General features: G+C 38.2%; 1 protein-coding gene across 1 annotated transcript; it reads right to left on the minus strand.

Annotated features, from left to right (window-relative positions):
- Nucleotides 1-1,677: 1,677 nt before the first annotated feature.
- LOC104512463 (V-type proton ATPase subunit d 2) lies at nucleotides 1,678-21,709 on the minus strand. Its single transcript, XM_010155446.1, has 8 exons — nucleotides 21,454-21,709; nucleotides 15,143-15,314; nucleotides 13,105-13,283; nucleotides 10,036-10,115; nucleotides 8,151-8,228; nucleotides 4,666-4,842; nucleotides 2,928-3,005; nucleotides 1,678-2,396 (listed from the first exon to the last, which is right to left on the minus strand). The coding sequence occupies exons 1-8, from the start codon at nucleotides 21,581-21,583 to the stop codon at nucleotides 2,235-2,237; spliced, it is 1,056 nt and encodes a 351-aa protein (XP_010153748.1). The 5' UTR covers nucleotides 21,584-21,709; the 3' UTR covers nucleotides 1,678-2,234.
- Between the last annotated feature and the right edge of the window lie 2,687 nt (nucleotides 21,710-24,396).

Here is a 24,396-nt window from a genome sequence, read left to right on the forward strand (position 1 = left end):
GCTCATTCTTATTTTGAAGATAATCAACACCTAGTATATCCTGTCCTTACTTAGCAGATATCTAGAAAGTTGTTTTGAAAAAAGCATCAATCAACACTGATGCTGTCCTTTCCGTAGTCTAAAAACCAGTTTTGCTGACAGCACAGTCATGTAAGCTGCAATTCCTGCTCATTTTTCTGAGCCAACAGTATCCACAGACTGTAGCAATAGCAGCTGCATATCTTCTCTGGCACAGAATGATTTAGGGTGGAGAGCAGATTCTTTCCCCTTCAAATCACTTCAGAAAATTCTTGGCAGAAAGCCAGCTGATTTGTTTTGTTCAAGTAGGGAGGTTTGATTTATCAGCATAGAAAAAGTATTTGTGCACTGTGCTGAATTCTATGACATCTGTTGCTGTGTCCCAGACCAGTTGACTTTGTTATTCTGCTCACAACAGATTTTTTAAGTGCAATTACAAAAAATATAGAAAAAAATGCAAATTTGAGATAATGTAGTCCTATTACTTTCTTCATTGCAGTTTGTGATATAGCCTGTGACACAGGTGTGAACTGGAAGGCATTGGTCACAGATTAGACTTGGAATAACCAATTTAGAAATGTAAGATAGTAAAAGCAGTGCAAAGAAGTAACTACACGTTAAAATTAAATTGCAGCCCACAAATCTTACAGTTCAGTTTCTTCTTTTTTTTTTGGTTTTTTTTGCTTCTGAATTACTAGGTCTACTAAACAAAGAAGCTTCAATATAGAGATAAGATTTGTATTATTTTCTTATACATTTATTTCTTTTTAGACAATCTGTCTTATCTCCTACTAAATTATTTCTAAAGAAAACTGTCTGAAAGGATGAATTATTTTATTTAAGAAGTAATGTAAGGTTTCATGTGATTAACAATAAAGCAAAATATTAAAAAATCTTCTATTAAAGATTATATTCTTCATTAAACCAGTATGAGATGTTCTGGTATGTAACCCTTTGGTAAAATTTACGATTTAGGAAGTGTGTTTTTAGCTATAACCCTAATGTTTTCTATTTTTTATGTATGTATGCATGTGTACCTATATATATTATAGAGAGAGATATATCTCTGTTCGTAAAAGTATGATGCCTGAATGTTTTCCATAACTCTGAGGTGTTGACATCAGTTATATTTTATTTTTCTATCTACTCTGCAGGAAATGGATTTTATTTCTGTATTGTATTACTGGAGACATAGTCAGCTAAAGAATTGAGATGTACTGTTATGCAGCCTGAAACGATCATACAGAAAAACAAGGTATGGCCTTGGTTTCAAAGATATGAGGGTATTTTTTTTGAATGAAGTAGGAAGGCAGAATATTGATATGGCTTTCAAAATCCTTCCTTTTTCTTCAGCAGAATTAATCTTGTCCTGCTACAATCTGGCTTCAACTGTTCACTCTATTTTTAGTTACCAGTCTTAGCCAGGTCCTCAAATAGCTCAGAGCTGGTGTTGTTTGTGTCTGATGTAAAACTGATACAGACTTGGCTGGTATTTTCATTCATGTTTCATAATCTTCCCTGGAGCATACGTGAAGACAGTGTCTTTGGTGTGCTGGGAGGAGATACTTGTATTGCTGTGGAGCAGGTCAGACACCTTACAGTGCTTCTCATGTGACCATAAAAGAACAAGTGAAAACATTTTAATGAAAATGAAGTTACTTATTTACATTTAGCTGCAGAGAGGTATCACCGTTGGAAAAGTTCAGGAAGCTCTCTTTTGAGATTCCTTAAGGGGAGTCTCAGAGTAACCCTAAAGCTTCTCTCCTATTTGTGTGTTAGCTTCTTTACAGAGTCTTGTATGCCACGGAGACCGTAAGTGTAAGATAGAAGCCATGGTTTCATTAGCCCTTTGAGAGAACCATTAATTCAAAATTATTAGTTCAGAGCTTTTCAGACATCGTTGATATGAAGCTTGCTTCCACAAAAGAGGAAGAATATGTATGTAAGACGTTGCAGGGAGTTTTTATTGATCCACTAAATTAAAATGGACACAGTAAGGAACAAATCTACCAACAAAAACTATGAATAAACACATTAATATTTCCTTATAAAGTACTCATATCTCTAATTACATTACTTTTTCTTACACTGTTGTGTATAAGGAGGATCATTAATACAATTTAAAACATCTGATAAGAGTTAAATTTTGAAATAAGATTTTTCTTCTGTGAAATAATGCATCTTTTCAGGCATTGTAGGATTATAAATTCTCAGATTTAAAAAATCGGAATGTAGTTGTTAATTTTGGTTCTGTGTCTCTGAGAAATGCATTCAGCAATCCATACAATATTCCTGCATTCTTGTTCCTTTAACTTTATGTAGGCATAAAATACTCCAAAATGAAACTGGCTGTTGAATGCAAGGACATTCAGCTTTACCTGTGGAAAACAGGAAACAAGTGTTATGATAAAATATTAAAGAAAGCAAACATGATTTTTATAGGGGAGCTTTTATGATCCAAATTTCTATATAACCATTACTATATTTAGGAATCTTTTGAGTATAAATATAATTGAAATGTCATCTCTGGATTAATTTTGGTAATAGACTAGAGTAACATTACACGTAACTAAAGGACAGGGCAGTGGTGAAATACCTTCTTCAGTAGACTATTCAAAAGAAATTTCATGAAGCAGTTTATATGAGATGGCTTTTGTATAGGCTGTCATGGTTGACAGTTCTCTATCTAGTCTTCAGAAGAAGGGTCTGGAAATTATTTTATTTAAAAAGATAGAATCTTCTATTTTAATTCAGCCAAATGTTGACAGCATCAGAAATACTGTGTTCTTGAGCACAAAACTGAACGATGCAGTATAGTAGAATCAAAATCCTAGTACCTCATTCTTCTTTTAAATGTTATTACAAGTGGGTAACTTTCATTTTGATATTTTAAGGTTGGAAGCTCTTACCTCATGTTCAAAAAATGCATCTTCCAGTGTCTTTTCTCCAGTGCCACTCCCTACACCTTCAAACACAGCCTTGTATTCCTAAAAACATAGACAAACACCCAATGGAAATAAGGTTCTTTTGCATTCTGTGCAGCAACTTACATTATTAATTAATCTGCATTAAGTAATCTTTCTGTATAGAAGAACTCATGTATAGAATCATAGAATCATTTAGCTGGGAAAAGACCTTTAAGATCAAGTCCAACCATTACCCCAGCACTGCCAAGTCCACCTCTAAACCATGTCCCTAAGCGCCACATCTACAAGTCTTTTAAATACCTCCAGGGATGGTGACTCAACAACTTCCCTGAGCAGCCTGTTCCAATGCCTGACAACCCTTTCGGTGAAGAAATTTTTCCTAATATCCAATCTAAACCTCCTCTGGTGCAACTTGAGGCCATTTCCTCTTGTCAAATCACTTCTTTCTTGTGAGAAGAGACCAACACTCACCTTGCATTACAGTTCTACATAAATCAAAAGTTAAAAGCACATAGTCAGCAAAAGAAAGAAAAATCACATATTCTCGTATTTCTTGCCAATCATTTCCTACAACTTGAAGTAATTTACTGAAGACACTAAAAAAGACTTACAATAAAATGACACATGACCTTTCACTCCTTTGGACAGAGAGCACTGAACTTCTTGTACAAATAGTATCCATCAGAGCCAGAGCTGTAAATGGAGCCAAAAACCTGAACTCTGATCCTCACATGGGTGCTTATTTTATTTCCAATAATCAGCTGCATTTACTTTATCTGTGTTAATATTATATCTAAGTCCATCAGTCTGATATGTTATCCTGGAATATTCTGAGCAGATATATTTGACTTTATTTCTTACATGTTACATTTCTGTGTAATTTGCCTCTCTGTATATTTGTTTTATTTTTCCTATAAAGTAGCAGTGCAGTATAGGTCTAGTATGATGGTTCCCAAATTCATCTAAATATCCTACTGTCCCGGAATGGACTTGCTCTATACCACATTGACAGCGTGGCACATGCTTCTAACATTCTGCTTATGCACAGGAACAGATGTGCATCTCCAGCTTTGTTTATACTCTGGAAAAACCAGTAGACCAGACATCATTTTGTTTTGTGTACCTACTTGGAGGGAGATTAAATATTATAGGTAGTGAGGGCAGCAGAGTTAATTCACAGAGCAAGCATTGCACATTGGTTCATCTTTAGTGCCAGAACTAGTCGCATCAGTTTTAACAACTTCATCTACTTCTTTGATTCAATCAGTGATATAGAGAAAACTTTCCAGACGGGTATGTTTACGGTACACTAGCAATACATCAGGTCTGCACTCATCTGTTGCATGAATTGTTTGGTCAGGTCATTTTAAAATGACTTACGCTTTTTCTCCAAAATCTTGGAGGCAGCAGCTGGGAAATGAAACTCAATTTGGAAAGGGTTAATGAAATGGGAAGAGTTTTGTTTGCTAGAATGCGATTTGATCTTATTTAAACATCATTGCAAGAGAAACTTTGTATTGCACTAAGGTAATAATATGTCTTTGTATCAAAGGCCTATGATTCCATATACATCTTTATGGGATATTGCATATCTTTGCTGATATTTTCTCTCTCAAAAATGCTTTTAACTTATGTGAATACTCTTTAAAAGTTTGCCCACATCAAGAGATGTTAAGTACTTGCATTTTGGCTTTTTGTTTTAAGAAAGTAGATTACATACTGCATAGTAATCGGCAACACACTTCACTTGCTCGTAGTCATCTGCATTGGCCAACAGGTGTAAGCCTTCTGGATACAGTTTTCCACAGGTTGGATACAGCTTCTCTCGGTCATCTTTACTCAACTCCGTGCCAAATGAATTAATAGTGATGATAAAGGCACGTCTGTCTGCCTCAAACTTAATATGCAAAACAAAGAATAAAGAGATGTTATTAGAGATCTCATTTGAAATTAACGTCGGGATATGGGATTTTTAAGTAAGCTAAACTGTGGAAACAAAAAAAAGCAGACTTCAAAGGATTAGAAACGTACCCTATTTTAAAAGTTGTAACTCTTTATTTGCAAATACCTGTTAAATTTTAACTAGAAAATCAAGCAGTGTTTTGCAAGCACAGCTTTCAGTCTGTGATTTTTGTTCTGAAAATATCATCTCTGCTACTTCCTCATTTCCCTACTTAGTTACCCAGATGTTGACAACAAAAAATCTCATCACACACCCTTCTGAAGTTATGAAATAATACTCTGATAAATACCACAGGAAAGGACCTAGAATCAATAGTACTTTTCTGCAGTAACTCAGGGTGCTACTGAGAGTAAAGGTTGAACGGGAATTCTGAAAGAAAAAAAGAGTTTATGAATGCACATATTTAAAACGATAATTTAATAAGGTGAAGGGGGCTGTTTACTTGCCAACTTGAAGTTTTCAAGGGCTCCAAATACCAGTTAATTTTTAACACAATTAGAATCAAGAGCTATATTTCTTCTGCCAGGTTTAGATGCTTGTAGTATCTGTATTTTCCCTGCAGCAGTAGACTGAAAGTCATTCTACTGTCCAGATCTCAGGTTGTTCTTTTGTACAAGGCAAAATTTGATTTGCCATTCTTACAGTATGAATTAAAATGTAATGGTAAATAAAAATGATCTTACTCAATTCTTTCTGATTTAAAACTCTTCTTCTGTCTTGAGATCTAAATTGACTATGGTTTTATTTCTTTCCCTTATTACTTACTTGCATATTAGAAGCACAGTAGAGCCCTTGCTAATTGCTGGGACTATGCAGGAAAATCTTCCAAGTGAAGCATACAGTATACACACATCTTAGGCAGGTTGAAAGATTTCTTATGCTGTGAATTTTTGAACTGTTTTAAGCAGAACAGTACTCTTTTCTGTTGAATAATAACACTGCAGCTGCAACACAGTTCTACAACTTTAGGACTTAAGCACATACTCATAGATCCTATTTCTGTATACTGGAACACACTCTCACAGGGACCCAGCTGCCCTCTGGCACTGACTTCAGAGTAAGGAAAATGAATAAACAATAGAGAAATAATGAAAAGAAAGTAAGTGTACTTGAAAAGATTTCTAGCTAATGAATAACAGGGCCAAATTTCACTTATCTTATTAATACGAACAGACATATCAGCCCTAGTGAAACTGAGTTTTAAGGACAAATGCTTTGGTTCTTTAACTTGTTAAAGCCATAGACAATCTAGCTTTTAGATCTGTAATACTCTGTTGGGAAAAAAGCATGCTCAGATGCAATTACAACTAATGCTAATGGGCTTGAGGCCTAATTCTGGCGGCTCCCACTTTGAGAGAATTTGCAGGATGATTCCTATCCATACAGACCTCTTAATTCATCCAATTATTGGCACATGAGGTTCTCCATATTGAGCAAGGCCGTGAAGCAGTTACATGGGGACCTGGGCCGTTTTGTTACTGCAGGTAGAGATGGAGTCACAGGATGATAATTGCCTAAGTGCTTTAGTTTCCATATGGGAAACTGAAGTAGCATGTCTGCCACTTGAAAATTAGCATGGGGCCCTGGTAACAGGCACAGCACTAGCTGCAGTGCAGTCCTGCTGTTTCTTGCCAGATTCAGGGTTAAACATGCAATGTTTGTTGTCCATGGTGGAAGAGAGATCGTCAGTACTTCTAATGTGGAAGCTTGGCACCGTGACTGGTTGTCAAGGAGTTGGGGAGCTAAATACCTCAGCCTCGTTCTGATAGGATCAGGTTGGTAGTCTTACGTATAAAGTTACAGAATAAATAGCAAGTATTCTGTTGAATAATTAAAGTTTGTTTTTTTGTGAATTCAACCATTAGCAATCTGCTCTGTGTGTGTCTTCAGATTATTAAAATGTTACAGAAAAGCAAATCTACATGAAATTTTGTCCTCCTAGCTGATTGACAGTAGATGGGGAGTTTAAAGAAGCTTATCATAGACCAAACTGTTACCACTGGTATTAAGAGAGTTTTACAACATGCTTAAACTGATGTAAGTAATCTCTTCTCTGATCTGCATGAAATTCTAGCTAAAAATGAACTTTCTGAAAAATCTGAATCAAATGTGGGAAATGCCATTACTGCCAGCCAATCTCTTGCTTTTTATTTTTCAGAAAAAAACCCCAACAGTTAAAATAACTAATTTTTGGTCAGTTTAACTAAATTAAGAATATTTCTTTAGAACATAAATTGTAACATTTTGACCTGGTTAAATAAAATACAAAATTGTATTGCCTTTTACAATAGTGTTTCGCTAGTTGTAATTTAGGATCATTCTTCCTCAGGGGTGAGCTCCCAGGGTTATTACCTCTCTATGATAATGCAAACTTTTACTGTGATGTCATCAGATCTCAGTGAATTTTCCTCAGTTTCCAGTGTGTAAATTTTGCTTATCAAGAAAAAAAGACTCCTGGAAGCAAATGGAGAATCAGGCTTTCAAACTCTGTGAAGAACTGTGATAAACCACATGGGGAAAAAAAAAAAAAAAAGGGAGCTGAATGCTGAGAACTGAGTTTTAGGAATTTATGCATCTTTTATTGCAATAACAGATGCAAAACCATAACTCACTATGCTGCAGATATGCTTTGAGGAGGAGGACATTAGGAATTTTGTATTTAATGGAGAAAAAAAATTAATTTGTCTGAGTTGAGACAAAAATAAGATGTGGAATGTTGGACTAGTCTGTATGACAGCAGTTCCAAAGGTCACTCAACTCTAACTTCAACCGATAATTTCAGTGGGAGAGTAAACAAGCATAATAGTGCCATGAAGCTTAAAGATCATTGATTAGTAAATATAAAGCAGTGCCAGACCTTAGCTATGCCAAATTGAATTTTGAGCTCAGCAGTTTAAGAACAATCCACCTCTTTAGTTTTTCTGTGTAATATAGAAAATGTTAAGGGGCTTCAGTTTGAGATTAGTGAAGCATTTATTCTGTTCTGGCCTCTGTTATAGAGAAATAGTAACAGAGGCTAACTCCTCCCTGGTAATGGTCTAGCTGCTTCTCTAGTAAAGAAGTAAAAGTCATCCTAGAATAAAGTCTTCATTGCATCTTAGAAAAAGTTATTACTCAGAGGAGAAGCAAACATTTGACAGATAACTTTGCAAATGGAAGGAGAAGGAACAGGAAATGCAAAGTCAGCTAATTATGAAAACACTGTGAAGTACTTTCCTATACAAAGACCGAATTTTTCTTACCTCAAGAATAGGTCTCATTATTTCTGCTGTAGTACCACCTTGTTTTTCACAAAACTTATAAAATGCCTCGAGATAAGACTGCATGAAAGAAGAAGAAAAATATTTTCAATGCTACTTAAGACCTGGACCAGCATAGCAGATAGTCATGAACCTCATTTTTAAATACTTCCATTAACTTTGATAAACCTACCTAAGAATTTAATTTCTAGTGTATGTTTAATTATTTTGCTGGATTGAAAACTGAAAAGTTAAAATGAAAATTACTTGTAATTACAGTATGGGTTTAAATGTTCTAAAACATTGTTACAGGACAAATATTATGTTTTCTTCACTCTCAAAAGAAGGAACCTGAGCTCCATTGAGCTTCCACTGCATAATAAGCAGATGGCTGAAGGAAACGGTGCATTTGTAGTGTGGAGGAGGGGATTTGGGAGTATGCCACGGCTGTTGGGCCAGCACTATGAGGATACAGAAACTAATCCCCACTGCTCTACCCTAAACCCTGGATTAGGACAGAACAGCGGACAAGGCTTCTGTAATACTGCTCTGCAGAGCCCTCTGGTCTATTAGATTCTGGCCTTCACACCGATTGCAAAAGATCTGTGCAGGAAGGACTCTTAATATCTCAGGGATGCTGTTCCTCCTGCCTCTCCAACCCCCAAGATATTGTTTTAGGGAACCTTTATGTTGTCAAAATGTATGTACTATAACTCCACACAGTCTTGTTCGAAGAAGCTGTCACTAACTATGCAGGTAAGTGAAATTTAGGTAGAGACATCTTAAGTGAGATCTGCTTGGGATTATGCATTAGGTTCTGTGTAATGCTATCTGATAGTAGAGCTGAAACATAATTGATCAAATTGACAGCTGAAGCAGAGGAGAAAGGATATATTAATAATTTAGAAGTGTTTGCAGAATGATACCCCTGATACTTAGAAGAGTGAGAAGAAAAAACAAAAAAATACATTTAATAAGTGTAAATATATGGTTATCTACACAGGATGTAAACATCAAAACTGCATGTTATCAAATGGAAAAAGAGTGTCCAATTTAGTAGTACTGTGAAAGAATTAAAATACTTGGTCATAAATGATGTTGTTTTGAATTAGAGGAAGTAGCAGAATATTTAAGAATCAAATATTGGCTTGGGAATTTATCAATATAATTTGTAAGACAAGCAGATTTTTTTTTCTTTCCCCTAGTGCAATAATAATACTGTCTGCAGTCTCAGACATCCACTGTGAAAGAAGGATAACCAAGAATTTGGAGAAAATGTGCCAGGAAGAACCATTAATAGAATGAAATATGTGTAGCCTTTAAAGAGACCATCCTGAGAGTACTGACCTGTGTAAAGAAAGTACTTGGAAAAGGCAAGGCGCATGTTAGTGGTAGTGTGCTTAGCAGTGCTAAAGATAATTTAAAAAGGAATGGAAATTAAACAAAACAAACAAAAAAATATTAGCTAGACTCAAAGCAATTAGACCTTGTCAAATCACGTCTACCTTTTCTAAATAAAAATAAATGGTAGCCAAAAGCCTGTCTAGGCCCACTTAAGAGCTAACAGTTCTGTGGCATTTGGTGGATGACTGAGTTTTTCATAAACAAATGGATCAGGATGTTAGCCTGACTTCTAAAGCATTTTCATTAATGAGATATTAAATTAGAATTTGGATACAGACCTAAACTTTGAAAACTCTCCAAACAGTGAAGCTGAAATGTAAGGAGCTGGATTTGATTCCTGGACTTGTTATCAACCACATGACCTTAGACAGCTTGCTTTATCTCACCAGGCTTCTGTTTCCCTATCCATAAAACAGGGTTACTGATACTGACCTCCTTCACTTCAAAAAAACCCGAGTATTATCGTTATGTAGCAAGAACTTGCCTTGTACAGTTTGTTGCGCATTATTTCAATGTTGATTTCATCCAGGTCGTTTTCAGACAAGCAGTCTTGAAAGAAGGCAGCTGAAAGCAGAGTTTTATTATATTGCAGTATAAATCTACATGCTGATAATATGCATCTCTTGTCTACTGCCATTCACCAGTGTGTGAGCAAGGATCTGTGGTTTCTGTTGTACAAGAGTGATGTAACAGAGAGGAAGAGAAATCCTCTTGATTTTCCCCTTACCCTCCTACTCCCTTCTTTTTAATGAGAATCTTCTATGAAGGGAATCAATCAGTGCGGCAGCCAGAGTCCACATCTCCAGAGAGAATCAGATGGGATGAAAATGCTAATGAAAGCCCTAATCTTCTCTGAAGTATATGGTTAGGGCATTAGGGAGATTTTATAGTGAGGAACATGAAAGATAATTTTTGTCTTAAATCATGCAGGTATTCTGCAGTTGTGAAGGAGAATCCTCTTCCCTATTTTCCCTCTTCCTCTTTGGCTATGTCTGTAGTGGGGAAAAGGCAACAGGTTGCAACTTGTAAGGGGCATAAGCTTTGACCCTCTGTGCTTTCAGGTCCTCTGCATAACTGGCTAAAGAGCAAGCTTTTGAACAGGGAGGCAGAAGATGAAGTTCATCTGTGCAGCTGAACTGCTTAAAAATTCAGAACAAACACAGGTATGCCAATCCCTCACTGTTCCCAAGCTGTGCCCGTGGGACAGGCCAGTGCTGCGTGCGTGACAAGGAGTGCTGTCTCGAACAGTGGCAATGGAAAATGGTACTTAGAGAGAGCACGTGAGCCTTACCACGTTTGGGGTCTTCTCCCTTCCTGTTCTTCCAGAATCCAGATTTTGGATGAAGAACATTAGACAGCATAGCCCTGACAGTTCCTTTTAGTATCTCTTAGTAGATCCATTGCCTGTGAATTTGTCCCATATTTTTTAAGATCTAAAACTACTCTCAGCTTTTACAAACTTGCTTAGCAGGTAAAAAAAAAAAAAACCAAAACCAAAAACCTCCCGAAATTTACTAGCAGCTGTGTAAAAGTGTTTTATTTTATTTTTTTTAAAACTAGTTTTCTGCTGGGGTTTTGGCTTCTAGAGGCTTTGGTGAGCAAGGATTTGTAGCTTCTTGTAGGCAACCCTTGGGCCTTGTCCTCTCCAAACTGCAGCCCAGCCTTTTTAGTCTGTCTGCACACAACAGCGCTATCCCCATATTAATTTTAGCTGTCTTGCTCTGCACCTTCTCTGATTTCGCTGTCTGAGCTGCAGGTGCCCAGGCGCTGGCAGCGGGGGCTGCAGGGTGGCCTCTGTGAGGGGAGGTCAGGGCTGCCCTGTGCTGGACACAGCCTTTTCCAGCCAGCTCCCACAAACCCGCCACAGGGCACAGCTGAGCCCCTCAGCCAAGCTAGTGAAGCCTCTGGGAAAATACATTTAAGAAAGGGCAAAAAATGCAGGATGTAGAGAAATGAAGGTAAAAAAAATTTTGAGAAACAGGAGAGGGACGACTAGGGTCGGAGGAGAAGGAGTTGCTCCATGGCTCTGGAGCAAATGGAGGACCTGTGCTGGAGCAGATGCTCCTGACAGGAACTGCAGCCCAGGTAGACCCCACGCCAGAGCAAAGGATAAGTGTGAGGAGGAGGGAGCGGCAGAAAGAATCTGCCCTGTACTGACTGTAAACTTCCCCTGCTCCTTGTGCCACTCATGGCCTCTCTGGAGGGACAGAGTGTAATCTTCCATGATAACAAGGGGGCAGAGGAGAGGAGCCTGGAGTGAAGGAGTGGCAAAGGAGTGAAGCAAGGTCTTTTCCCTAAATGTGAAAATGTTGCTTTCTTTTCTGTTTGTTTCCTAATGCCTGGATTAGTAATTAATTATATATGTATTAATCAACAGTAAATCAAGTTGATTTTCCCCAAGTTGAGTCTGTTTTCTTGCAACAGAACTTTGTAGGTGATCACTACTTTGTAGAGCCTGTAGTAATAGGACAAGGGGTAATGGGTTTAAATTGAAAGCAGGAAGATTTAGATTAGATATCAGGAAAAAATTCTTCATGGAGAGGGTGATGAGGCACTGGAACAGGTTGCCCAGAGAAGCTGTGGATGCCCCATCCCTGGAAGTGTTCAAGGCCAGGCTGGACAAGGCTTTGAGCAACCTGGTTTTAGTGGAAGGTGTCTCTGCCCATGGCAGGGGAGTTGGAACTGGATGATCTTTAAGGTCCCTTCCAACCCAAACCATTCTGTGATTCTGTGATCTCAACCCACGAGCTTCCTATTTCCCCTGTTTTCTTTCCCCATTGTGCTGGGGGCTAGTGGAGGTAAGTTGGTGGCTGGGTGGGGATTTGGGGGTCTGGGACCAACCCACTATGCCTTCTTGAGAAGTCGAACCCCAGACTGCTCACTGTGCCCAAGATGAGGGCACGCAGTGGTTTCATTTTTGTTCAAATCCATCCAGTTCCATCTCATTCTCAGTACCCTTACCAGCAGTGCCCCGCAGCTGGTTAGTTTCTGTTTGTTCATGTTGGCCACAGCAGCAAATCAAGCAGAATTTCACCTAGTTCAGAATACAACATTCCCAAGCCTTTCTCTGTTATGCTTTTAGATTTAGTTCTTCAAAATAGGGATTTTCTGTGTGTTTGAGTCATGACCAAATCCCAAGAGGGAATCTAGGTTCTACCACAACATCTAATATTTATTAGTAACTGTCTGCTTCTTGATCCTTAGTGAGGGATAAGCAAGATTTCATCTTACTTTTTTTAATTATAGATGCTGGTGTTGAAATAAAAATCTAGATGCTTTAAATCCATGGATCCTTTGGGTATAAAAGATATACATTACACTTCTTGAGCGGCATGTTTTCTTTGTGTCTGCTACCCAAGGTTGATGTAGAAGCTATTAATAAATGTTACAAGAAAATGTCCTGAACACTCCTTCAGAAGTCCTTGATCCACATTTCATGTTTTGTGTTACCAGCATATCCAGTGGAAAACATGCTACTCCATCTGAGGTATTCTTAAGAATAAAAGATGAGTAATTTTCAAGAAGCAAATAAGAAATAACTTGGTGTTCATACCTAATGGCATGTCAACCAGTATCGCGTTGAACAGCTCGGTGGGGTTTGAGGCAATGCTGACTGCTTCCATTTGCTCAAAACTCCCCAGTGGGTGGCACTTGGGAACAAGTTCAGCTATGGGCCGCTGATGTAATGTGCCAGTTATTAAAAGAATTACGTTGTCAATCATGTAGCTGTATCTATATTTAAAAGAAAAAGTAAAAGAAGTGAACCTTATAATGGAATTTCCTTTGAAAAAAATACAAACCCAAGAATTAGTAATACTGAAGTCACAAATGACCACAGTATTTGCAGGTTTGTATATTCACTCTGGATCAAAGTCTCCTGTATCAAAAACAAACAGAAGTTTTTCAGTAGCAAGTAGGTAACACACAGTGTTAATTTTAAACCCATGAGGGAGTTTGAGAAAGAGACATTTTTAAAGAAGGTAAAGTGAAACGTGAATATCATAATGATTGTGAAATGTAGATTCACTATAACACGTGACAATGAGTGATATCAAAAAGTAAATGACCTGAGCTAGCAGCTTCTTTAGTTTGGGTTTTTGTTATTTCATGTAGACCATCTGGACAGAGGAGTGCATGGGGATCTAAAACCACAGAGTTCATGCAGATGCACTACTCTCAGGGCTTTCTTCTCCCTCAGCTTTAAACATCCTCCCATGAGGAAACTCAGTACAGGTTCTCACAAATTTCTTCTTTATTGCTAAAAGTTTTCTTTTCAGTAGTTTTCTATCAGCTTCTTACTACTTTTACCATCAGAGAGGCTAATAAGTGTTTTGTCAGTGACCTGGACATGTGAAAGCTGTTCCCTTGGGACACTTACAACAAAGATGCCAGTTTTCAGCTTGTGTTGTTGATTCAGAACACAGCTAGAGACGGAGAGGGGCCAATACGATCTCACACAAAATCTGGGAGCTGGCTTGAGAATCTGGTGAAATGTAGTTCAGTGGTTTAATAATTGTGTTAAATATCTTAAACTAGTGTCTCCATTATTAAAAACCAGTGTCCGGAGTTTGTGCATGCATGTGTACACAGGAATGTCAATCGGTGTGAGAAAAGAGCTGCTATAATTTTCCTATTTTCATTTTAATGTCCCTTAAGCAAAATGTAGACATTCTATGTCTCAGATCAGAGCTGGTCTAGGGCAGTCTTGAAGACCTTGTTGATATATTAGTCTAAAACTAGTCAGATATACGTGACCAAAAAAAAAAAAAAAGAGAATAATGGTACTTTATTTTGTTGTTGTGATAAAATACTTCTTGAAATTAAGATCAACAGTATAGCGATCTTGTTATAATGTATTAAAAGATAAGATCAAGGGGAGTAAACAGTTAGGTAAAATATCCTGCTGGCATTTCACTAATTCATGTTGTTATACTATTTTAGAGCAGAGCCCTGTTCTTACAGTTAAGCCATTAATTTACAAGTTTTATCTGTTTATGATTGTATTGAGATCGGAACTTTCTCTTCATCTGGCAGGAAACAGCAGTTGTACTTTTAAAAAAAGCAAATTGGATCTATGTATCTTGCAATATGCAACATAAAGTTCTTCTGTTTTTAATGTTCAAATGGTATAAAAAGTATGGCAAGTGTATGATGTGTTGTCTTTCCCCCTTTTAAAAAAGTCTAGAACTTGCCACATGCCTAGGAACTGCTCTGTACATCGTGAAATTACTAATCTTACATGAGTCACCCCCACAAACATAAGTTTTGCAAGTTCTCTGACTTCATTGCTATTCGAAAATTATTACCATTTTTCTCAATCTCTACCACTCTTCCTGCTACTGTACACTGAAAAATCTGCTTGGGTTCTTTAAAATGAGTAGCTGCAAAGACACAGCTCTATATTTTCAGAATTTACAATAGCACATAAAGTATGCAAATGTTGTAGTATAAAATAATTTGGTATTTTTAAAACTTAATAGAAATTCCAATATGATGCATTTACACTGTTTTAACTTGTAACTGTGCTCTTTTTTTGGTGTTTTTTTTTTTTTCCTCGTCTGTGTGGGAAGCTATGTGGTAATATTACTTACGTGATAAAATTCAGAAAAGTGGCAAGTGGTTCCAAAGCATGGTTTCTAAAGTAATGAAATTCTGTGAGTAGTTTTGCTTTCAGTTTATCATCGATGGTGGAAATAGTGAGAGGGCCAGTTTCATTAGCCAAGAAGTTGCCATAGTCTGTAGTCTGTAGGTGTAACTTCAGATCTGGAATGAGATTCAGGGAAGATCGTGAGAATAAACTGTCATTATATTGCCTACAAACCAAATAAAAAACCATTTAAGTGTTAATTTTTAACATATTTTCATATTAAGCATCTGATCATACTCTACTGAAATTTTTTAGCATAGATTTAATATAGAGTAAATGAGTAATTAATGCAAATTTGTACAGCCTTCTGCCAGGAAGACTTACTGCGTGCCACAGGAAAGTACAAAACTTATTGTCTCTGCCAGAAGTTTCACCAGCACCTTTCATTTCCAGCCACGCCAGGTACAGTGTTACTTACTGCTGTCTCTAGCCCCTTCCCAACGTGGTTAGTTCAATGTTTTCATTTCACTGATTTGCACTATTATGTGTCAGTTGTTTTGTCTCCTGCACTCCCTATGGACTGTTATGCATCAACAGGAATCATCCTTTAACTTTGTTAAGATCTTAAAATTTCATATGAAAGATTTAAATCTCACATAAGACTATAATCTTATGTTATCAGGCTGCCTGAAGTAGTGGAGAGACCACGTCTTGCTTGGCTCAGATTCTGGGCTCCAAATGGCTTCTCCAGTAGGACACTTGAAAGGGCAGAGTTACACTCACTTAACATTTCTGTTTTGGCTTTCTTTGATTTATAGCTGCAACTAGCAGATTGTAATAAGCTGTTCCAGAAATTTGGGTTATCATGACATATTCTGTCTGTGCTCCCAACCCTGGTAATTGAGGAAAATGAGTTGATTGGACAACAAAGTTTAAAAAAGCTTTTCTAATATCAAAGAATTCATTTGACAGATTTCCTCTGCTAGCCATTTGCCACCATTTGGTTCAGCTCTTAGTGTTCAAAGCAGTTTAACATTCTCTTTTAGAAAAGCCCATGCTATATTTCATAATTATGTTCAAATGGTACATTAAAACTGTTGTAAATTATAGATTAGGATAACATTATATCTTTGGGGCATTTGTAATTATTAGATTTCCAGATAAAATCTGAAATGTTATTTAGGGAAAAGGACAGTAACGCTCCCACTGACTGAAATAAGGGTGTACCTCAAAGGGAATTTAATGCAGTTAGCAAGGTGTGCATTTATCAGTTTAGGAGCTACTCTTTCCTATTTCCCCATGTGTATACTTTCTTAGTATGCAGTAATGTTGCCGACACTGAGATTTAAAGCAAAGAACTAGTACACTCTGAATTCAAACTCTTAGGTCTAGCACTCCCGTATACTGAGACAGATAACCCTCAGAGTTTTCTAGGCAGGTTGGCTGCCATTCGAGCTTATTTTAGCAATTACAGAATGATCAAATCCTAGAATACTTTGGGTTGGAAGGGACCATTAAAGGTCATTTAGTCCAACCCCCCACCAGTGAGCAGGGACATTCTCCACTGTACCAGGCTGCTCAGAGCCCCTGACCTTGAATGTTTCCAACCTCTCTGGGCAATGTATTCCAGCGTTTCACCACCCACATCATGAAAAATTTCTTCCTTATGTCTAGTCTGAATCTATCCTCTTTAGTTGAAAACCATTACCCCTTGCCCTGTAACAGACCCTGTAAAAGATCTGTACCCGTCTTTCTTATAATCCCTTCAGTTACTGGAAGGTGCTATTACGTGTCCCCAGAGCCTTCTCTTCTCCAGGCTGAACAAGCCCAACTCTCTCAGCCTGTCCCCATAGGAGAGGTGCTCCAGCCCTCTGATCATCTCTTTTTACTGCAAAGAAGGTAAAAATACTTGGAATATGGTGGGATCGGATAATACTACCTTGTTAAATGCAGAACGTTGAATTCCAGCTTTCCTCACTTCCTTTGCAGACAAACCACTGATACCTATCTTGAGTCACGCTCTGTAAATGCATTTCAGACACAGTGGTTTTCAGGGGTTTAGTGCCTAAAGCAGAATGCAAACCCCAGATATCAGCCTCAAGTATTGACCATTCTGAAATGCATTTAACATCATCATGAAATGAACAGAAACCAAAGCTGCTGATTGAGAGTAGTTTGACAAGACTGTGTTACCTTCCTCAGTTCCCTGGTTGACTCAATGGCTCTAGAAACCATGGCCTAAGGTTAAGCATGAAATATATCAGCTCTAATACATTGAATAGCCCCACCTGGCTCTCAGAAGCTATAGAGGAAATATTATGCCAAGGAATATTGGATTTATGACACTGTCAGTGTCACAGCTTGCTTTATAGAAGTATATCTTCTAACTGATTTAATAAATGCCAGCATGCATTCTGTATGTAAGAAACAATATTCAACCCTATCTCATGGCCTTGGCCAAAACAGTTGAGAAAATAGTCATCCACAAGCTCCAGTACCATATAATATCAATCAGGAATGTCATAATCAGAGTTCACACCATGACAGAGTTCAGTGCAGCTCAGACACTGCTCTGCTGGTCTTATGTTATAGTCTCCTCTTTGTTGCTGGCATAAATAAGACCTGGGGGCTAACACAGTCAGACACTTGTACTAGTAACGTGACCTAATGGTGTGGCAGCAGTAGACGCATGGACGTTACAGGGACTTCAGACATTCCTGTTCACCAAGACTTTCTAGTGATGGTAGCTGTTCCTTTTCTCAGTGGCTCTTAGGGACCTGCACAAGACCCTGGGTTTTTCAGCATGTCCACAAGATCCCTTGGAAAGCAAATGCCTGTATTTCAGCTGTCAGTATTATTCCCATCCATCTGCATCATGTACTTCCTCATATAATTATACGCAGGAAAATCCTATGCAGGAAATGTATGACTTTAACTAATGTGATTTTAAATCACGTGTGTTTACTCACAAGTGAACAGTGACCCAACACAATTAACAGTATGCCTAAAAGGAATTAATGCGCAGAGGGAGACTAGTTTAAGATGAAGGCAGATAAGACAGGAATGATGCTGAGCAGAAAGAATTGTGAGAACTTGAACGAAGTGTTAATCTGGTCTCTCGGCATCAAGCACATGGAGTTTGTCTAACTCGTTGCTTTGATAGCCAACCACCCCCAGTCATCAGTTACGCTGTTATTTCAGCTGCCGCGTGCTGGCATGTCCTGGCTCTGGCAAGTTCAGTGAACTTATTTTAGTGATGTTGGTGTGAGCAGAGCTGGGCTGCTTGACCCTGCTGGGCTCCTCGTCTTCCTTCTAGGGAGCAGTAGTCTTTCCATCACATAAGGAAGAAAGGGAAGAATAAAGCGCTGAATTTACCCACCCCCCCATATTCTACTTCAAAGACTGTCAGCAGGGTTCCCCTGGGGATCCCATTCCTCTGAAACAGATGATGACACAGGGCCAAACTAGTAGTATGTTCGTGTTGCAGAGGTTTCAGCCAGTGTTGCAGATCACAAGGTAGCTCCATGGAAGGTGTAGGAATTCAAGCCCAAAAGGATGTCTTAAGTTAAGCTGAAGGCCTCTTCTCTCTGTGTGGCCCTGAATAGAGAGGACATAGTGGTATCATAAATCAATCTGCATCCTCCTTTTTTGCTTTCCCTCTCACTGTTATGCTTAGGCTGTGATTATCAAGCAGATGTAAAGCACTAACCTACAGGATTTTTTTGTGGTTTTTCTGTACTGACATTATGGTTTCCCCTTTAGAGATATCACAACCACTTTGAAATTAAAAGATCTTTTTGATTCTATTTATGGGTTACTTGGGGTGGTTTTGATTTGTTTCTGCTTGTTTATTTTAGCATATTTATAACATTTTTAACTTAGGCCAGGTTTTGTGGTGTGGTGCTATGCCACAGAATTCAAAATGGGGTAAATTTATTACCTTTTAATGTGAAGACATGAAGTGAAAGCACTATTGGACTAACACAGTAATACCACAGTAGAAATCCATGTGCTGGATTTTTTAATTGGAAACTAAATATGGTGTATCATAAAGCTCCTTTTTTTTTTTAATTTAGAGGTAAGGTTTTGTAGTTTGGTGCACTGTAAACTCTTGGTGCAAGTTCAATATTACAGCATCTTATATGTGCAGAGAGAAGTGTATTTAGCCTCATGTACAAATCCAATTACAGAATGGTTTGGGTTGGAGGGGACCTTAAAGATCACCCAGTTCCTACCCCCCTGCCATGGGCAGGGACACCTTCCACTAGACCAGGTTGCTCAAAGCCTCATCCAGCCTGGCCTTGAACACTTCCAGGGATGGGGCATCCACAGCTTCTCTGGGCAACCTGTTCCAGTGCTTCACCACCCTTTCCATGAAGAAATTTTTCCTGATATCTAGATACTTCCCAGGTTTTCATTATAAATAATACACTTGGTAGATAACTGGTGGAAATCTGAAAAACAAATTCATTGTTCTTTCTACTACAAATCTTACATAAAAAAGAATTTTATCTCTCTATTGTAATCTGTCCTTCTGTTGCATGCTCTTAATGATGAAGGTTTATATATGTCTTAGAAATGTTTGAAAACTACTTTCTGGTTGTAAATAACTTTCTTGTAACATGAGTTAAAGTTTAGATGAGCAAGTATTTTTCTGTGAAGAATGAGGGAAATCCTTTTTTCTTGTATGTTTTCAAAAAGTTTTGTATCTGTGTATTTTCATCTTATTCAGAAGTAACCAGGATTTTATGTTGCGGGTTGTTGGTTTTTTTGGGTTTTTTTCCCCCTTCCTGGAGCTTTGATGACATCATTTATTGACCTCTTCTGCAGAGACAAGTGGAGTAAAAGCAAGGTTTAATAATTCCATCACTCTGTCCCTTGTGTCCCTTTTATAGGTGTGTGGAAGTTTATTACCTTTTTCTGATATCTGTATATTCATGGAGCTGTACTTTTTCACTCAAACAATTAAATACAATATCATGAATGTCTGTAGAGTCTTTAATTTGCATAGATCACAACTGCTGGTACAAACAAGCTACAGAAACTGTGTAATTTGTCCAGCTAACATAAGGAATAGACTTCAGGTCCCAGAGTAAGTGTGTACATGTGTTCTGCAGGTCTAAACTGCTATTGTATGGAAGGGAGAGCTGATACAGCTCTCCAGCTTATCAGCTGAAGTAGGTAAGTGCACTTGGTCAGTTGAAAAGTCTCTAGATCTCAATGACTTTCCTGACAATCTCTTCCTTAACTATGAGAGCTGCTGACAAGTAAATACCTACATATATCTATTTAAATGTAGTTGTTCTAATGTGCAAGATGAATGGCAAACAGACTTCCCAGACTTATGTTAACGTTATATTAATAATTTGGACAGCCTCAAAACTCCACTGTATGTGAGAATCAGGTTCTGCACTTCTCATTTCCCCAAATCCAATACAGAGTAACCAGTGCTTAAAACAAAGTGATATTATTTCTCCTTGTTCCTTTTTTCAAATTAATCTAATATACTGCATGTTATAGAACTTATTTCAGAGTACAATCACAGCTTTTATTTTGGAGTCAGGGAAAGAAACTTTATGTTCCTTTAGAAAGGTGATTTTTTTCTGTTACATTTTTTTCCCGCCAAGTGTCTAGAGGTATGTCATATGATTCTTTGTACAAATCTGTCTTCATCAGGCTGTGGCCAGTCTTGGCCACAGAAAGCTGTTTTGGAAATGAGTGTGTGTTCTCTTTATTACTGTGGCAAAGTCACCTTGGAAAAAAGCTTTCTTTTTTTTTTTTAAAAAAAAAAAAGCTTGAGAATGGTTTAGTTTTATCTTTGTGAAGTCTAGTTTTCTCTTCCTGGTAAGTAGAGTGTCCCCCACTACCCTAAAACTCATGAAGTAATAAAGTACTAGAATTGTATCTTTTATAAAGAAACTCACAGCCAAAAGGTAAGCTTGTAATAAGAGTTTGGGAACTATTTTATCCAGCTGAAATTACATGAAACTTAGATACTTGAACAGTTCTATAACATGGTTAAGATCTGTGAGGTAATCAATCTCCACAGGACCTCTATGGATGAAATTTCCAAATCTTATCAGTAAACAAGAAAATCTCATCATCTGGGTTGCTTTGCAAATCACATTCTGTACAGTCCTAGGGTAATACCTATGGAAAGCTATTAAGTTAAATATGAGAACAGTTCTTCAAAGTAAAGCAGGGTTATCTTTGGTTTTTAAGACAAGCTCTCAATGCTTCAGTCTCTTACCTTCCCTTCTTCAAAGGTCTAAGAAACAGTATTTCTTCCTAAATAAAATAAACCAGCAGACTTACCTTCTAGTGTCTCGCACTGTACTAAATTGACATAATCTGCACTTGTTAAGATCCCAGCTTTGAACCCTCGGACCAGACCCTCCAAGTAGCCATGGTCCACATTGAAGTAAAACTCTGAGTATCCTGGCATGGAGAAAAGGAGGCTCAATCTCTCTGCTGGATACTTGATGGTACTGAATACCTACCACCAACTGTTTTCCTCTTCTTTGGAAGGAGTGACAAATAGTCACTGATTTCCTGCCAGCCTATGATTGTGTTTACCAGCTGGTTTCTTCCTGTTTCTTGCTCCTAGTGTAGTTGCAGTATAGCTAATGCTTACACAACATTCAGCCAGCAAATCCAACTCCCTCCTGCCAGAGCCAGAAAACGAACCTATTGTTGTTGAAAGAGAAGCCAAAAAGGAAGTATAAGATTTAACCATTGCTACAAATATTCCTTGTGCTGATTGGAGAACGAGAAAGCATATTACAAAGCTTGATATAATTTTCACATTTCTTAAATGTATTATAAACAGGAAGTTATCTGTGAATGCCTATTGAAAAAAAACTTCTGCACTAAATTGGTGGGCTGGGGTAGAAAATGTTGTATTCAGGGAACTTAGATTTTTTTTTTTTTTAAGTGTCTCTGTATATCTTTTGTTTTTTAACATTTTGATTGCTGGAAACTTTCTGCTGCTCATATCTATCAATAAATATGTATAAAATTATAAGACCCCTGTAATAATTACAGTAAACATTAACTCATGCCCATAGGTGAAAGGTCTTTGAAGGGTTTGACTTTCATTCGTCTTTAAAGTGAGTATCCAGAACTTACCTCAGAACTACAGTTTATCCAAGTTCCACTCAAAATACTCTGGTTATATTCACTAAGATATGGCAATAACTCATATTTTTCCTCTTACAAAATAAACATTATAAAAATAGGAATCTTGATTCCAATAATGCAAATTTAGGGCCTTTTCAGACTTCCTGATTTTTATTCAATTTAAACTTGAAACTTCTGAATCTACCAGTGACTTTTATACTCAGCGGTTGATTCTGCTGGCTTCTAGGTTTAGGTGCTCCAATCCTGACAGTTCCAAGCAGCTAATTCTGTAACCAACACAAAAAGTCCTTTTTCTCCCTAAATTCAACAGCGTATGCAACACATGTCTGCAAGCTTTGCTGGAAGGGAAAGTCTTCTGACATGCCAGTTGATATTTACGTAGGTAGGTAGCTGGGACTCAGGAACATTGCAGAGAGGTGTCTGAAGGCTGCTGCATGGTTGGAGGGTTAACACCATTAACTGGAACTACAACAGCTTTCTGCCACCCGCATCTCAACTCTCAGACACAATTTTCAGTGAACTTGGTTGTTGTACTGTGTTGGCTGGAGACATGCGGCTTGACTTTTCTCTTGATCCCTTGTGCTGAAATGTGGCTGCAGCGAGAGCTGTGAGCTGGCAGCCATGGGGACAAGGCTGTGACTACGAGACTTTCTCCTCTATCCTGGGACCTGAGAGACTGATGACAGCTTGGTACTCACTGGCTGATTCCTGTCTCTACCACCTTGCTCCTAGCACAGCAAGGCTCTGCAGGCCATACAGTGAGGCACAAGGTGCCTGGGTGTTTGCTGCCCAAGCAACCACCAGCTACCTCCTCTAGGAAGGTCACTAGCTAGATGGCTTCTTGGCAGGCTGGCCAGGAGCTTCCAAGAGGCAAAAAGTGGCCACGAAAACCACCTTGCAAACCAGGCCGAGCCAGGGGAGTAGTACTATTGCACCTTGAAGGTCAAATTAAAATATCTCAGGCTGGCTATTACCATGCCTGTAATCAACTGCAGGGGATAAAATGACAGCATTTAGACATTTTTAAAAAATCACATGCTCAGATGTGCAAACTGTAATTAGTTGAGAGTTCAAGTGGGGCCTAGAGTATTGAAGTTTTCTCCTTGTAAATTGAGCTTACATTTTAAAGTCGTTCTGTTCTTAGCATTGCAGAGTTAACCCAGTGACAGAAGAATGAGACACATTAAGCCTATTAGACAAGAGAAATAAACCATCTCCCTCCCTCCCACAAATGATTTAGTTTTGTCTCCCAGGTCTGCATGCCAGCAGCGCTCAGAAACTTGTTGTGCAAGAAGCTGACAGAAGTTGGGTGATGATGTTTCAAAAGCCAGGGAGATTTTTCAGGATATGTGACCACTGTCAGTTCTTCCTTATTGACACATGAAGATAGCCACATTTTAACTTAAACCTGCTTCTTTGTTGTTGTTGTCGTCATCGTCATTCTAGTGTGTTTCACTCGACAGTCTCTGATGTTAATTTTTTTCAAGGAAAAGAAATTAGGAGAAGTAATAAGAAGAGGGACTCATTATTGTGTACACGAAGAGCAATGCTTGGTTTTAACCCACACATCTCTAAAGTGTGTGTTACATAAACAAGTCCTGTCTCGCAGCAGCTGAATTCAGGCCACCCCCAGCTGCAATCACAGCACGGCAGAACGTGGCACGTATCCAGCTGGTGGCACTCCAAGGTTATGCTGCCGACAAGCTTCCAACCCTTCAGACAGCAGAGCCATTGCTTTGCAATAGATCCTAAATTTAGTAAGGTGCGGGGTCATGTGAATACTGCCTGGCAGGTGCAAATACCACCAGTGGTGATCCTGCAGCGAGAGAAGTGCAACCACGAGATCCATAAATACTGTCGGGACCATCACTTGAAGTATAATCACTCAGCAAAGTTGCTTCATGAAATCTGTGTAATTTTGAATGATTGTAAGAAATTGCAAAATCCAGCTAAAGCCTTGAGTGCTTTTATCTATTAAGGGATAAAGGTGTCAGTTGATACAATCCAGGTTAATAGGATTGCATTGAACAACATCAGAAAATGCTCAGTTCTCTGATTTTTGTTACAAAATTGATGAAGGGAGACAGCTTTAGCAGCAATTTAGACATGATATATTAA

Source organism: Eurypyga helias, unplaced genomic scaffold, assembly GCF_000690775.1.
Source record: "Eurypyga helias isolate BGI_N326 unplaced genomic scaffold, ASM69077v1 scaffold31637, whole genome shotgun sequence".
Lineage (NCBI taxonomy): Eukaryota > Metazoa > Chordata > Aves > Eurypygiformes > Eurypygidae > Eurypyga > Eurypyga helias.